The sequence below is a fragment of the Stylophora pistillata genome, chromosome 8 (assembly GCF_964205215.1).
Source record: "Stylophora pistillata chromosome 8, jaStyPist1.2, whole genome shotgun sequence".
In the NCBI taxonomy this organism is placed as follows: Eukaryota; Metazoa; Cnidaria; class Anthozoa; order Scleractinia; family Pocilloporidae; genus Stylophora; species Stylophora pistillata.
Genome location: NC_142526.1, coordinates 360,527 through 377,500, shown reverse-complemented (window position 1 = coordinate 377,500; position 16,974 = coordinate 360,527). Strand labels below are relative to the sequence as shown.

The window sequence follows — 16,974 nt, the reverse complement described above, 5'->3', positions numbered from 1 at the left end:
ACTTATGTCTCGTGAGGATTCTCATACCGGAAGAACCATAGCAGCCTCAAGAATGTTTATCACTTGATTAAGGAAACCGCAAAATTCGGAGTCATAACTTTGGTTGAATTGGATACAACAAAATGTTACTTCAGTCATCGGTGGCCCAAACATGAATACATGCCAATACCGCAAAATAGCCGCAAGGTGAAAGCAGAGGTTAACATAATCAGTCAGTTTCTTCATTGAAGCAAACTAATGTAATAATAATGCTAATAATAAGAGTGAATAATAATAACTTGGTGATATTCATTGTTTGATTTCTTTTATTTTGTTATTTCATTTTTTACATTAAATTAAGCTCTTTAAAAGGAAAGAAATTCAGATTTTAACTTCATTTGACGTTAACCTCTTTAGGAAATACCCTGAGGATAAGAGCCAAGGTATGTTGGGGTAGTATAAAATAACAACAAATCGAGTTTGAGCTAATGCAGATTATAGACGAAAGATAAAAGGCCCACTGTGACGCAGGAAATTACAATAGCGGGGGTCAAAACAGGGCAATTTTACAATAAAATCTGATTTCCCTTGCACGATTTCCGATTTCCTGTCGCACGAATACAAGACACCGCGTATCAGTATTACGAAATTACCGTTAGATGAGAGCAGGTGTTTTGAATAACCCCAAAGTTACTTCACAGGGGCAAAAAAATAAATGAATAAAGTAAAAAGATCATTTCAAAACATACATCCGGTGATTCTATCAGGGGTACTTTGTTCTAGAAAACACGTCATAAATAAGATAATCATTACTTCAATGTTATTGACCTCTTTAGAAAATATGCTGTAGACACCGTCACATTCCAAGGTAAATGACACACAAATCGAATACAGTTATTGTGATATTTAAGCTTTGTTCTTCTTCAAAATCTTCTGCAACAGAATCATATCTAAAGAGCGAGTCTACTCTCCATAGGACTCAGGGTTAGTCTGGAACAATTCGCTCTCCGTAGGCATGACGCAATGTTTGTTATTAAAAGCCTATATGACAATGGCACTACGTGTAAACAATGACTTACCAGAGGTGACAGCAGGCTTCTCTGGTGTGGGTGTATTGTCATGAAACCGTAACTTCTTTTCCACAATTTTCACTACGTTTGTTTTGAGGTTAACGTCAATCCGCTGAATACGGTTTTTAAGTGCTCTCGAATTTTTGTACACAAATTCGAATCTCACAAACAGTAGTGACACGATAGCCAACGAAATCACAGATATCGCCAAGGACGTTCTGCTCATCTTGTCACATGATTTTGTGTCACTGTTTTTGTTCGCAGCCATTTCAATTCGTTCGAGAGGACTGAGGTGGCACAATAACATAAGTTAAGGGTAAATTACCCTTTCGACACCTGTTCAGGGTACCTTTCTAGTCCAGAGTATCACTGACGCAGTCGTCAAACTAGACAGATTAAGGAATACAACGCATTTTCCCGGGCTTTATAATATCATTAACAGCCACGGGGCATGGTGGGAAACTACAAATATAGCTTGAGAATCACGAGCCACAAGGCAAGCTTTTCGCGTTTTCTTTCGTCGTCTTAAATGACTTTATCACGTTATGAAATCCGGGAAATGAGTTATTATTGCTTTAATGCATATTTGTACATGGGATATAGCCAACTGTACAGTAAATTTATCACCCATTTTATGATCGAGTCGCTTATTCTCAATTAACCCGTCAAAACATGAGTAACCAATCACGATGCTCGAACGAATATAAACAACCAGCGAGAACGAAAACGACTGGATCGATATATGAAATGGTCGCCATTATTCACGCAGAAATCATAGAAAAACTAAAGAGAAGTGACAGTAAACAAAACAACGGCATGAACTAAAATTTAATACTGTGTGCTGTTTAAATTTGGACGAGGAAGCTTTAACTTCGGGGCAAAATAGCACTGGTAATGCAACAGTGAAGTAAAACATACGGAACGTTTGCAAACCCGAACCGTACGTTGGTTTTTCTATGATAAGAAAGGTTATTTTAGCTTGATTCCTAACTTTACGAACTTCTAAATACCCAGTGCACTGTAAAAAATGGAGAGCAGCAAAAATCAAAATACAGCAACTAAACCGTGTACTTAGTATAAAGGGGAATACGTTATCTAGTTCCCCCCCTCCCCTTTCAAGGCAGCGTGGCTTTATCAACTAAGTTTATGGCGTGAATAGGCCACGGTCTAATTATTCGCGTACCAAGTACCTAGTGACCGGTTGTTTTTTACTTTAGTGACCCAGAGGACGTGACAGGTTCTTCTCTAATCGGAAAACGTTTTTGCCGTTGTACCTCAAACTGTGCATCCGGTTGATCTTCCCAACCTTGTTATGGCATATTTTAAAAGTAGTTTTGTCTGACCGTACGCTAGCATTATAAGATAGCGAACTTGTTGTTGTTTGCGTGGATTTGGAGAAATAAGTTGATCCTTTCTGGTCAGGCAGACTGTATGTGATTATCGTGACCCTTACAATAAAATTTGTTGCGTCCGTTACCTGTTCGTTCCGTTTGGGTTTTCAATATGGGGTGTTTGATTCCTAACAGAGCTTCCACGAGAAGGAAGCTTAGAAACTTCTAATCGTTTAAATTTAAGGCTTGTATTTTCGGGTCAAGAGTTCATGAATTGTTTATGTTTTATCTTGGGCTTCTTGGTTTAACATGATTGTTTCAATCACTTGTTTTCGATAAGAGAAACTGAGTATATTTTCAGATTTTGACGCTTTTTGGTGAGTGAGCCGAGAATTAAGATATCTTGCTCATATCCAGTCAAATAATGGGGGGGGGGGGAGGGGAAGGTGAGGAAGGGGGCGGCTTTCGTTTTCTTTTATTACCCGGCATTCCCTTCCCTCCCGCTCGCCGCTATGATCTATTCCCCTAGCTGTTCTTTCATGCCTTCTCGGTAATCCGTTCCGCTCATGCTGCACCTGCTTGCATATAGGAAAAGCCTATCGGCCAGTGTCCATTTACGGCTTTACACTCCCAATAGAATTCCTGCCTAACTGAACATATCATGTGGCTCTTTTAAGGAGAAGAGACTGACGACAACATATTTGTTTTCAGATTTAATTTTTTCACACTGTTTTATTTATTTTACATTACTTTTCACACATATGTTCAGATACATTCAGAGAAAAAAAAAAACAAAGCTCGTGACATGGGGAAGTATCAAGAGGGAGTCCCAGTTGACAACTGCTCCTATGTTGTGTCTCGCACTTACCTTCCAGCGTTCCTAAATTTGTCCTCGAAAAGAAACATGGGAGTTAATACAAGAAAATCAAAGAGTTATACAATTAGAATTTTGCTATCTTTGTCATTATAGTATGCTCGTTTATTTTACATCATTGTTCACACAGATGTTGAAATACATTCAGAGAAAAAAAAAATTCGTAACAAGGGGCAGTATCAAGATGAAGTCCAAATTCACATCTGTTCCCACGTTGTGTCTCACACTTGCGTTCAGACTTTCCTAAATTTGTCTATGAAATGAAACGTTAGAATAATATAATTACAAGTTTAGCGAATCAAAGAGCTATACAATTCGAATTTTGTTATCTTTATCATTACTTTATGCTGACTAAGACCATATCTTAATTTTCACTCTGCAGGGGCGTAACTAGGAAGGGGAAAAAGTTTTTATAAAATGTATCAATACAAATGATCCTATTTGGATGATATAGAACAGGAGAGTACCCTTACATAAACATTCGTATAACATATCTATCCCACTATAATAGTAACATAGAAATATTGAATGTTATCGTGGCTTCAACTCGTTTTCATTAGTCGGTTTTTTCATATAAGACTTCAACCTCGTTTGGTGAGAAATATTCACTTCCTGCCATGAATGTGTTGGTGAAGTCGGAGTCAGGACTTTGACCTTTGGGTGCGCTGTAGGACATTCCGATGTGTGCATAGGATTTTTTACCCAGGTGAGCGTTGTCTACAATTGTAAGATCGCTTCCTGAACCAAATACTGGTCCATTTCTGTCACAAGACATCATAGAAAATCCGATGGGACTGTCATATCCGAGTTGGGGCAGTTTCGTTGGTCCCCAGCCAGGCTTGTTTACTAGTGAAAACATGAACGATGTTGGACTGTGCACTCGTCCACAATAACCTTTTTTAGCTGAAAAGTGAAATTGTAAGAAAAAGTTATTGTAAATTATTTGTTAAGTGAGATGAATTAACTAGAATAATTATAAAAGGATAGCAACGAAAATGCATCAACAACCGATAGGATATACTCAAACAACACCCGAAAAAAAAATTAAACCAAAGAGTTATGTGACGGTATGAAGTTAGATAAAATCCAGCATTTGAAATTTCTAATTTCTGTCTTGTTATGTGCTTCAAACAAAGTTGACTCGGTGTTGTTTGCTCGCCAGAAATGTTAAATTAATCAGAATAATTCTTCGCAAAAAAGATAGGGAGGCAAGATAATTTTAAACAATAGAGACAAAACATCGTCATGTTGGCCAGTATTTAGTTTGTTCAGTATGATTTAATACTCATTCTTATGTAATTAGGATGTGGTTACTATATGAGTTCGAATTCTGAAGTCATTTAAGATTAAACTATCGCGATAAGTTTCGTTACTGTGTCTGTCTTATTTAACTCCCGTTAGTGGAGGAGTGTAGTTTGTCTGCAGACCTTCATTTGGACCAACGCGAAAGTTATTGTTTTGTGTCTGTCTTATTTAACTCCCGTTAGTGGAGGAGTGTAGTTTGTTTGCAGACCTTTATTTAACTCCCGTTAGTGGAGGAGTGTAGTTTGTCTGCAGACCTTCATTTGGACCAACGCGAAAGTTATTGTTTTGTGTCTGTCTTATTTAACTCCCGTTAGTGGAGGAGTGTAGTTTGTCTGCAGACCTTTATTTGGACCCACGCGAAAGTTATTGTTTTGTGTCTGTCTTATTTAACTCCCATTAGTGGAGGAGTGTAGTTTGTCTCCAGACCTTTATTTAACTCCCGTTAGTGGAGGACTGTAATTTGTCTGCAGACCTTCATTTGGACCCACGCGAAAGTTATTGTTTTGGGTTACTGTGTCAGAGGTTGACTTGGTTGATCGGAAGCACTGATTATGGTGTTTTTTACTTAGTGAACAGAATTGAGCAGCAATACTGAGTCCAAAAGTGAGAACACAGAATTCGGAGGAAGCAGTACAACACAGAATTCAGTTGGGGAAGAGAACATGAAGAGATTTATCTCAGTTAAGAGTCAGACAACAAGAGTTACACAGAGTGAAAATAGATTGATGCAAGTAGAATCGATTTTGTATTTGAGAACCGATACATAAAAGAAGAACAGTTAAAGACAGCTCGATAGTTTGGGGCGACTTTCGCCAGGTGGGTGCGGTCTGCTGCCATTTCCTATAACATTGCGACCCAAAATACTTGAAAAGTTTCGTCGTAGCAATCAAACTAATCAACAAAATAAGAATACTTCTGAAAAAAAAAGAACACCTCATATAAATTTCAACCACTCCCGTTTAAACAAGAAGGCGCGCTATATAAGTAAGTCTTCCCTGGGAAGACCTAGGCTCATTTGTCACTCACCGTTGACGTGTGCGGGTCAAATTTAAGTGCTGGTAGACGAACAAAAGGAGTTAATGAGATATCTATTGTTTACTTCCACCAGCATGGTAGCATGAGGTAACGTGCGAACCACCTACTTCGATCTCAAATTTACCGCCACAAATAAAGACAGTTTCCATTGGAGAGAGGAAATAGAAATCTCAAAAATTCTTGTATTGTGATGAGGACATAAAACAATTTTGAGGAATGCGCCAGCTGTTCACTGCTTTGGAGTAGCTGTAGCTCAAGCTGACTTGACTCTAAGAGTTTTACATCACACGACGGTTGATTGACAAATGGTCTAGTGGGACATAAGGCTCATTTTATAGCGCGCCTTCGTGTTTAAGTGAGCTTTTTTAACCCATGAAATTTAAGATAAAACTCATTAACTTTTTCTCTGCCCTTACTGACAATCAATTCAGAGGAACAAGTTTTGCAGGCAAATAAAGCAGAGAGCACCACCTATCAAACATCAAACAATTACACTAGAATGTTTTGCCAAAGGATTTTGAAAACCTCCTGTTTTTAATTCGAAGTTTTCCTTCTTGTAGTCTAAAGAACCAGCTCAAAACGTTTTAAAAACATTTCAGAGTAGGTTGAATATAAAAAGAGTGATTGCGGCTTACATTGGCTTACCTTAGCACCTGCCATACATGTTTTGTTAGGTCTACAAACTCATATTCTAATTCGCAAGGGTTTGACTCACTAACGCGAAAAAGGAACTTAAAAGAGACCTTGAAGATCGTTACTTACGATGTCTTTTCCATGATACACCAGCGTATCCACCAAAGATGTAAACTCCAACACGGACAATTACCAAAGTCGGCCCTTTGTTATCACACAATTGGTGGAATTTAGAGCCTTCCCAACCATGTTTTGATGCCTTCCAACAGGTAACCCAGGAAGAGGTTCTGCTCCTTACAACAGGGTATAACCATTTGTTTAGGGCTATGATGTGAGTTTCATTGTTTCCAATTATGCTTGATTGTCCCGCAACTAAAGATGAAAGAGAAATACAGTAAGACCTGAGGTTAGAAATAAGTTTAGGTTCCATGCAGTCCCTGGGTTTAATTACTAGAAATGATTGTGCGAGTTTGGTTCCCGGTAAATAAAGCATTAAAGGCCTACTTGCCCACCAAAAAATCTAGCTGCATTTCCTTAGAGGTGTACTTTTGTGTGCTATGTGTACATTTTTGTGTACATTTTTGAGTATATTTCCTTTAGAGGTGTACTTTTGCGTACTATGGCACTATGAAAATTTGAGGAGAGAGTAACTTTTGTGTCACATGCAGTTTACGCTCTACATTAAAAAATAAAACTGAAAGAGTAATACCAAACGATCTTGCAAACACTGAGGCTATTTCTTGCACCATTCCAAAGCTGTTTGTAGCGCGACAAATGTAATCCGTCCCTTGAGCGCTCTCTCTATCCATATCAATTAAAAGGCATCCAAATTCCTGAGGGTGTGGTATCATGACAGACGTGTTCTCAGGTTGGTACCATTCAACTTTTGGACGGGGGTTTCCTTTCACCTTGCAGCACAGGCTTACATTTGTTCCTCGATCATGAATGGCCAGCTTTGGCGGCCTTTTGGTAAATTTAGGTGGTTCTAGAGGAAAAAAATATCATACTCAAAAGAGGATTGACGATTGTTTTATTAAAAGATAATCATTTCTAGGTACGATGATTTCTTTTATTTTGTTATTTCATGCGTGACCGTATTACTGTGATTTTCAAGTTTCTTATCAAAGTGGATAATTACAGCCATCAAAGAGAAAGAAAATCCCTCAAGAAAATTAAATTTATTACACATTTTCCCCAGTTGATTTAAAAATACATCATAAGGAATCTACGTTGTCTTTCGAAAAAAACCAGAGGCGACAGACATAAAAATTGTTCAGAGCTTAAGAGGGCTGTAAAAAACATGGTATACGCGAATTTTAGCTACTTTATTGCATAACTTTTAAATTAAGGGGATGGACGACGTGCTTAGCTTGTTAAGTAAAGGGTGAAGAATGAGTAAACAAGACATGCATGACCACGGATTTCACCGAGATAAAAATGCTTTATTCTATTTTTACCCAACTTTACTTTCCATGCAGGAAATAATGAATTGTGTACTATGGAAAAAGCTGATAATGGCATATTTTAGCACTCCTTTCTCTGGGTTTCATTTATTGTCTTGTAATTTGCAGAAAATTAACAACTGTGACGCTTGGATTAGTTTAGGAGTGTTGATAACTCCTCAGGCTTTGGAAGCCGCCTTCTTTAGTTTTCAAATTACTGAAAATGAAACTGGAGAATGCACAAATGCTAAAGATCCCACCTTTTATTTCCAACCTGCTGATTGCTTTGAACGCTCCAGAGCGAGCCGTACATATGTAATCCCCAGCATGTGACTTTTGTACCTTTTTGATTAAGAGCATGTGATTGCCTATTTGAACACCACGAGACAAAGAGCCACCAGGCTTCTGCCATGTTATCTTCCAAGGCGACCGACCTTCAACCCAGCAGTACAATATTACTTTCTCATTGAGGAAGACTGCCTGGGAATGTGGATAAACGGCAATTCTCGGTTGAGTGATGCATTCTCCTTTTGGTCCATTCATACCTCTCAGTCCCCTCTGGCCTTTGTCCCCATTCGAGCCATCGGATCCAGCGATGCCAGGAGAACCCATGGAACCAACGTCTCCTTTAACTCCGGGTTTTCCAGGAGACCCTTTGTCACCTTTGTCGCCTTTTAGTCCCTTAGGTCCAACGGCTCCTTGGCTGCCATTCTTGCCCGAAGGCCCAATAGGACCCAATGGCCCTGGTGGACCGGTTAATCCAGGAGGACCTCGTGGTCCAATCTGGCAACTATCGTTGTTAACGCTGCAGAACTGTTTGAATTTCTTGTCGATTTCATTGTGGACTCTCTTCCAAGTTACTGACCCAGAATTAGTATCTCTCCGCTCTCTTTGATGATCGTACTTTGCTGAAACCACACTTATCTCTTTGCTTTCAGAACCTGACAAATAAACGATTATAAAAAAAGATGGTATTTATCTTGTCACGAGCGTAGGGCAACACGCGATCATATTTATTTATTATTGAGGCCAGATGACATAACCGTTTCCTTCAATTTCAGACTTTTCTTTTCAATCTTATTTTGTTACGGTTTTTTCTTTTTTTCCACTTCGACGGTGACAGTGACTCCGACAGGACTCCCTCTTTTCCCTATTCAAAGAGTCTGTACGGGAAAAATCCTTAAAGAGCTATGCGCTCATCACCGAACTAAACATTTGTGATTACCCAAGAAGTAGGATCATACTGGAAAAAATGTCCTAAGATATTTTGAAATGTGAAAAGCAGACACATCTGACCTGTTCCTTTATCAATTCAATCGATATTTACGTTCTGAAATAGAGGAATAGCTGAAAAGAATAAAGTTATTTAAAACAAAAGAGATATAAGTAAAGGATGTGCAAAGGGATATCATATCATTAAGGCGAGTCATTGCGGGAGATCAGAAAAAGAAAACTGTTAAAAAAAAAAACATGTAAAGGAAAAACCACTTTTGAATACTTTAAAATATATTAAAATAGCTGGAGGCTTATGAAAAATGGTACTTCGTTTCCATCAAGATACTTTTTAGAGGGCAAAACCTCTTGAGCATTATGCTAAAAACATTATTCTCAAGATGAAAATATTAGGAAGACTTCAGTGACAATTCTTGTTTCGTGAGAATTTTCGAGCAAAAAATTCGGCGGGATCACCAAAGAATGTATACCACCTTGATTCAGGAAATGCTCCTTGTCAAAACTGTAATCGCATTAAGTACAACCATATATATTTTTAGCTAATCTTGCATTCCAAGGTAACCTGACCACGAATAACGGTCGCGCCTCGTCAATACCACCAAGTTACCGGAAAAGTGAGAGCAGAAGCTTTAAATAACTTCTACGTAAAGATTATGACAACTCTTTGATTAAATGATTCACTTTTATTTCCTCTCTCCCACGAGGCTCGTAAAACAGGAAATTAGTCAGACCTTAATTAATGCGAAGTAATGTTGACCTCTGAAAAATACGCTGTGGATAAGAGCCAAGGTATATCCCTGTAAAATAAGATAACATCAAATCGAGTTGAAGTAAAGAACGGATTCAAGACTTATGGCCGGAATCAAAACTTAAACCGGGCGATTTGATTCAATCTGATCTCTTTGGTTCTGCATGCACGAATGCTTGTCACGCCCCACTGATCGATATCACGGAATCATCGGATGTAAAGCAGGTGTTTTCCGAGGTTTCGTCACTAGAGTAAAAACGAATAATTTCAAAACATTTTGTGATTGATGTCCTTTGATTCCAGCTCATCAATACGGATTTTAAAGTCAGTTAAGTTTCATCTCTTTAATAATAAATTTGATTGAAAGAACTTTTCACCTCTCTGATCTTGTTGGGGAGACTTTAGAGGCTAATCTGAAGCGGCTTTTCGTCCAAAACAAGAAAATTTTCTAGCAACTATCTTCTTGAATATACTCTAAAGTCCTGTTCACAAATTGAAGATTCTTTTATCTTAAAAATTTTGTCACCGGTCTTGATTCATGATAATTTTGTTACTTGGGCCCATATTTTTGATTGGATTTGGCTAAGCAAAATGTTACCTTGACCAATCTCCATTCATCTTTGGCCTGACCACGAATACATCTCCATCTCTTTTAAAAACACAAAATTATGTGTTTTGAATAACCGCAAAATTTCATCACCGGAGAAAAGAAAAGAAAATGAACGGACAAGTAGATATCATCATAATCACCTCTAAATATATACTAATTCCTTTATTTCTTTTATCCCAGGAAGCATTTTATACAGTAACTTATTTAAAGCTGAGATCAGTTGCGTTTAGACTCTTTGGAAACTATGCTATGTAAATAACTGAAAGTAGACCGGCGCGAAAAAAGTAATCAAACCGAGTCAGAGTAAATGAACAGAAAAGAAACAAAACAAAACAAATCAGAACAAAAAACATAATAAACGAAAAAGGACTTTCACTTCTCTAAATTTTGATGAAAAATAGTAGAAGGCTGGTGACAGACGCCTTTTTGCGTACACTAAGAGACTTTACAGGCAGCAAACTCATTGAGCGTCGCGCTCAGTCTTGTACGGAAATGTAGGATTTTCAGAAGTGATAGACCATTTCTGTTTAATGACAATTTTATGAGCCAAATTTTGTAGGGAGACGGGAAATGCTCGGGGCCACAACTGTCATCCCTTATTTATAGCGCCAAATTACCGAAAATCTAGAGCAGATATTTTAAATAACCCAAAGTATATTATCTAGTAAAAGTGAATTGAAAGATGTGATAATAACAACTCAATATTTTATTGATTTAGTTAGTCTGATTTCTCCTTGTCCCATAGGCTCGTTAAACAAAAAATTATTCAAATTTTTAAGATCATTAAAACTTGACCTCTTTGGAAAATTCGCTGTGGAAGTAAACCAATGCATATCGGTATAGAATAAGATAACACCACATCAAGTCGGAGTAAAAGAACCGATTCAAGACTAAAGACTAACGAGACTCAGGATATTGATTTGACTAAGGTCACTTAAACTGGGCGATTTGAACCAAACTGATTTTTTAAGTTGTCTGACTCTTGTATACTACCTTGATTCAGGAAATGCTGAGGGTCATAGCTTTGAGGGGGTTGGGGGCAACTATTTGTATCTTAATCTAGTCAATATGTTCGGTAGGGGCCTGATCACGAATACATATCACCCTTTGTTGATATCACGCATAGTAAGGTTTCACCAGAGATAATAAATAAACCCGTGGTTTTTTGACGAGAAAATAAAGACATGAATAGATCATTGATGATGATCTCAAAACATTTCCTTGTTGATATCCTTTGAGTTCTTTCCATCAAGCTCGTGAGACAGGAATTAATTCAGATTTTAACGTCAGTCGAATGTAATGTCCCCGAAAAGATACGGCTGTCGATATAGCCCATGGTAGATCTGTGCAAAAGCAAAAATACTTTTCAGTATCTACTTTTCAGATGGCAAGCTCATTCTCCTTAGAATCTTGTTTGCAAAGTAAGAAGAAGTATTTGATAACTCATATTTCGTGAGGATTTTCGTGCCAGAATGTGGCGGGTATTAAACATGTTAGCCTCAAGAATGTTTATCACAGTGATTGAGGGAACCAAACAGCTTGGGGTCATAACTTTGGTTGAATTGGATTAACAAAATGTTACTTCAGTCATCGGTGGCCTGACCACGAATACATGTCAATACCACAAACATACCCTAGGGTGAAAGCAGAGGTTTTACATAATCCTAAATTTTCTTAACTTATGCAAACTAACTATAATAACACTACTAATAATAAGCAAGTAAATAATGATAACTTTGAAATATTTATTGGTTGATTTCCATCTTTTTCCTCGTCCCACTAAGCTCGTTAACCCCTTAACATCCAATAGTGACCATTATATAATTTCTCCCAACAAACTCACTGCCTGATCAAATGTACAGTTCATAAGAATGGAATGATCACCAAATATGAAATGTCTTGATGTTTAAGCAAATTTTCTTGATCAGTAAAATAAGAAACATACGGAGGACACTGATGAGAATATACTTGTTGATATCGGGGCTTAAAGGTTAAACAGAAAGAAATTCAGAATTTAAATGTCATTTCAGTTTGACCTCTTTGGAAAATACGCCAGGAATATGAGCCAGGGTACATCGGGATAATATAAGATAACATCAAATCGAGTTTGAGTTAAAACAGATCATAGATTAAAGATTAAAGACCACCGTGGCTCAGGAAATTCCAATAGCCGAGTCATATGTTTGGACAATTTGATTCAATCTGATTTCTTGGGTTTCCTGTCGCACGGTTTCTTGTCACCACTCATTAATACCACGAAGTTTCTGTTATGTGAAAACAGGTGTTTTCAATTACATTAAAATTTCCTCAAAAGGGCAAAAAATGCCGAAAAACTAAAGTTAAAAATAACTTTAAGATATCTACCCTGTGACTTTTTCATGGGTACTTTGTTCCATAAAGCTCGTTATAAAGAAGATAATCATTATCTCAATGTTATTTGAGTTGACCTCAGTTTGGAAAAAATGCTGTAGATACAGTCCCAAGGTAAAACGACACATATCAAAGACGATAGAATTAAATTGAAATTTGACATTTTTGCTATGCCCTTTTTCTAAGTCAAAGGCGACAGAATGATATCTAAACAACGAGTATTCTCTTCACAGGATGGAGACATAAATAATTAAAATCAAATTGTGCCAGAATGACGCAATGTTTGTTACATAACAATACTACGTGTAAACAATGACTTACCAAAGGTAGAATCAGGCCTTTCCTTAGTACTTGTTGTGGGTGCAGTCTCATAGAACTGTAACTTCTCTTCCACAATCGTATCTATATTAGTTTTCAGGTCATCTTCAATCTGCTGAATACTTTTTTCAAGCGCTTTCGAATTGTTATACTCGAATTCGAATCTCACAAACAACAATGACACGAGAGCCAACGATATCACAGAAATTGCCAAGGAACTTTTGCTTATCTTGTCACCAGACTTCGTAGCCATTTCGTTCACGACGTCTGAGGCGGCACAATACGTCTTAGTAGAATACCCTTTCAGCGCCTGTTTAAACGTACCCGTCTAGTTCAGAATATAACTGATATAGTCGTCAAACAAAACAGATTAAGAAATACTACAGATTTTCCCGGGTTTACAACGTCATTAAACCACGCGGGATGTTGAGAGAACACGAGTTCAGTTTCAAGGTCACGAGACATAAGACGAGTTACTTACCAGTTTTCAGAGTATTCTTTCACCATCCCTCGTGGCTTTATCACTTCATAACAACAGGGAAAGTTAGTTTTCTTTCTTTTAATGACATAACTGTTGTTTGGGTTTTGCGAAGAGGACAAGCAGTCATCATCCATTTTGTGATCAAGTCGCTGATTCTCAGTAAAACCTGGCAAAATGCCTGATAACCAATCACTATGCCAGAAAGAAAAAGAACAAAGGCTTATGCAAAAGTGAACTAAAGCGTATAGTAAGTTCGTCAGCCTGGAGTATAGTTTTAATGTTCGTACATTGGAGGAAAGGTTACCTACTAAGCACTTAGTGACTGGCTCCAGGGAAAACAGGGACTTTACTTCCCTGAGATGAAGATATTCTCACAGTGTTTTGCTATAACCACCACTTCAAAAATAGAGCAAAAATAATTTTCTTGAAGCCGGCTGGCACACAATTTGCCGCGCTTTTAAAGTGCACGACCTGATCACATGCGAGTCGAATGTTCAAATTGTTGATTCCCTTAGTAGTTAGAAAAGTTTTTCCCGTGGCAGGTAACACGTTCTCCCCCAATTGGAAAACGTATCTGCCATAGTAAAGGAAGGCCTGGAAATTAATTTTAAGATGACTCTAAATTTTTGTGTTTTCAATGTTATCTGAATTTGCCTTATCTTTGCGCTTAAAACTGTTTGACGTCTCACTGATGTAAAATGTTTTCTTATTGGTGACGGAATAGACCCATTTCAGAAAAGAGGATTATTTACCGGAAATTTAATGCTTGTCATTCCGTTGAACTGAAGGGTGTTAAGGTCAATCTTTGATAGTCTTATTCAGGCCTTGTCACGCGCTTCATGTTTCACCTAACCTTCTTTGAACTATCAAGGGAAATTGGGGACTTAAAGCAAACCACGATAAATAAGGACAGAAATAAGGAATACAAATCAGTTACAAGAAAGATTAAAGAGAGGTTTATCTTAGTTTTGTTTTGCTCTGATCAATGTTGGCAACGAATGCGAATAATTTTTTACTTGCATCAAGAAGAAAGAAGTGAAACTGCAAATGAAGGACCCAACGGAATCAAGACAAGTCAAGATGTACCAATGGCAAAAGTTTATAGTTTCATCGATACTTCTTCGGTAACGAACTTTAATCACTGTTAATTTAGAATTAGGTCGTCGGTGAATCTATGGTGACAAGTTTATTTAGATTTTAGAATGCTAATTTCTCAAAAGTTCCAAGGCATTTTACTATTTTGTTCGTGCAGTTCCCGAAAGCAATCATTGATGTTGTTATTATCTGCTCCCGTCTTTATTCCAGAAGTCTTCTTTCATTTCTGGTTTAACGTCAAAGTCAGGACACTGCATCTGTAAGAACAAATGAAATTTATGAAAATTAATGTATCAGTCATTTTTGATTCAATTCAACGTTGAAACATAATCATGATTCTTCTATAAAATCATTCATAAATTCATGGACCTCAATTATTGTTTTTATACATTATGAGTATCAGAAAATGTGGAAAATTGTCGCTTGAAAGTTCACTATTTCCAAAGTTTCTTCAAGTAACTTAATGGTTAAAAACAGGTAGCCATGGCGTTATGGAAGTTCAGGCTCAGTACAAAATCAGCCCAATCTTATCTTTAAATATTTTTATATGACAGACTGGAATGGGTCGAGCAATTCCAGGCCATTTCGGCGAAACAAGTCTGGCGGTATGACCTCAATCATAGTTCAGATGAAGAACAAGAACAAAAAGAAAAATAAACGAAAAAACAGAGAGAAAAATGGGACAGACTGCTAAAAAAAAGATTGTATTCGAGTTGAATAAAAACAGATATTATTCATGCTATAGCTTCATAATCGATGTAAAGTATCCTGCTTTTTTTATCGAAATCCAACGTCCCTTACTGTAATCACTTGTGGATTTATATTTTGAGTCATTAACTGCTGTACCAGGGATTTACTTTGCACAGTAAATCGACGAAGATTCATCTCGGGACTTACAGTTTCCCAGTAAAATAACCGAACTGAGACAAAGATTCACCTCGTGACTTAATCATAATGTAGATAACAGACAAAATGAGCTTGGGAGGCGGGTATAAGACCTTATAATCAAGTTGTTCAGTGTTTAGAAGAGCACAAAGCAGAAGTCTTTCTTGAAACTCCGAGATCTCTGATTCGCTTTCATTGCAGATATTGCAACTGGTAACGGAATGGATTGGCGACTCGAGTTCCCTTGGAAAAGCGTTGCGACAGTTTGGGATAATTAACCTGCAGTACTCAGTTTGTTATTTCTTACAACTAATACTTTTGCGATATTACCCTTGAGACTGAAACTTACCTTTCGAAATTTTCCTTTCTTACAACAATTCTAATAAGTTATTCCACAAATGCAGAGCGCTGTATTGAAATCCTTTTTAAGATCCTTTCTGTTTGCCTCATTGGTGAGCGAGAAAATCACCATGGCGAAGAGAATGAACACCATGAGCAACATTTCTCAAGGGCTTGAGCCTTGTTCGCAGAAATGTTTTAAGTAGTACAAAGATGAAAACGTGTGCTGTCTTCGACGGCGAAAGCGTGGTCGAGGCAATTAATGGAAATTTGAAAAGCTTTGTCAAATTGAGTATAAAAGGATCATGAACTGAGTTGGGGGGCAAGACTGGAAAATTTTGGCTCGAGGTCCGTGCCTCATGACCGAGAGCCAAATATTTTCCCGTCGGGGCCTGACAAACCCCAGTCAATAAGCATTTTATCATATGACTACCTAGTAGTCCAAGCATGAACCAAGTCTTAAATAGTCGTTCGGCTGGAAATATATATCAAGCCTGTAAAGAGGCTGATGCTATTGCATACATTAGCCTGTGCTGAGAAATTCAGATGCTGTTTTCAGGGAGATCTTCTTTAAGTTGGCAATTCCCCAACTACGCTCTCTTGCCCTGGGCACAATAACTCGAAATTGAATATAATAAAAAAAGGCTTTTAAAATTTGCCTAAAAGTATCATTGTTTCATTGATGGCGATTTTTTTAGCTAGTTTCATTGCTTAGGCGTTGTTGTAGAAACATAAAGTTGCAGTCAGCTGATTCGTGAGTTTTACTGTTCGTTGATGACGCTAACCCAACACTAAACACTTCCTCGACAGTGTGCCTTTTTTTACCTTTTTAATAAAAGAAAATTTTGCCCTTTTTATTCTGAACAACTATTCACATGGGGTGAGTAAAATTAAGGAGAACCATCACCAGTATTTTCAGCAGTTGCTAAAATTCCCCTCGTCTCCGTATGGCCTAGCTCACCATAGAGTTCGCCATAGCTCGGTGGTGGAGCAATCTGGAAGGTCTGTGGCTCGATTCCGCATAGAGTCTTAGTTCTTCTTCGTACACTGCACTACGCAAGGACAGAAAGGAATTATTTATCGCGTAACGAAAGCCATTTAAAACTCTATGTGAAATCCGTATCTAACTCTCATAAAATTTTATTTGAAGTCACATAGCTGTCTTTAGTTCAGGCCTGATTCACCACCGAATCGCACGATTCACGTCCGGAATCCAAGGTTCTTAC

The 16,974-nt window shown here is 37.7% G+C and overlaps 2 protein-coding genes and 2 long non-coding RNA genes across 4 annotated transcripts in view; 1 reads left to right on the top strand and 3 right to left on the bottom strand.

Moving 5' to 3' along the window:
• LOC111332031 (uncharacterized) overlaps positions 1–1,452 on the bottom strand; it is a 10,173-nt gene extending 8,721 nt beyond the window's left edge. The window contains exon 1 of the mRNA XM_022937288.2: positions 1,059–1,452. Coding sequence (XP_022793023.2) covers positions 1,059–1,356 — 298 coding nt within the window. The 5' untranslated portion in view covers positions 1,357–1,452. The remainder of the gene's footprint in view (positions 1–1,058) is intronic.
• Positions 1,453–3,080: 1,628 nt separating this feature from the next.
• LOC111332027 (uncharacterized) lies at positions 3,081–13,319 on the bottom strand. Its single transcript, XM_022937283.2, has 5 exons — positions 12,952–13,319; positions 7,930–8,610; positions 6,937–7,212; positions 6,357–6,599; positions 3,081–4,157 (listed from the first exon to the last, which is right to left on the bottom strand). The coding sequence occupies exons 1-5, from the start codon at positions 13,199–13,201 to the stop codon at positions 3,811–3,813; spliced, it is 1,797 nt and encodes a 598-aa protein (XP_022793018.2). The 5' UTR covers positions 13,202–13,319; the 3' UTR covers positions 3,081–3,810.
• Positions 13,320–14,436: 1,117 nt separating this feature from the next.
• Positions 14,437–15,266, top strand: LOC148724346 (uncharacterized). Its single transcript, XR_015990456.1, has 2 exons — positions 14,437–14,553; positions 15,079–15,266. It is a non-coding gene; the product is annotated as an uncharacterized LOC148724346 (long non-coding RNA).
• LOC148724345 (uncharacterized) lies at positions 14,513–16,961 on the bottom strand. The gene is made up of 2 exons (XR_015990455.1): positions 15,759–16,961; positions 14,513–14,781 (listed from the first exon to the last, which is right to left on the bottom strand). It is a non-coding gene; the product is annotated as an uncharacterized LOC148724345 (long non-coding RNA).
• Between the last annotated feature and the right edge of the window lie 13 nt (positions 16,962–16,974).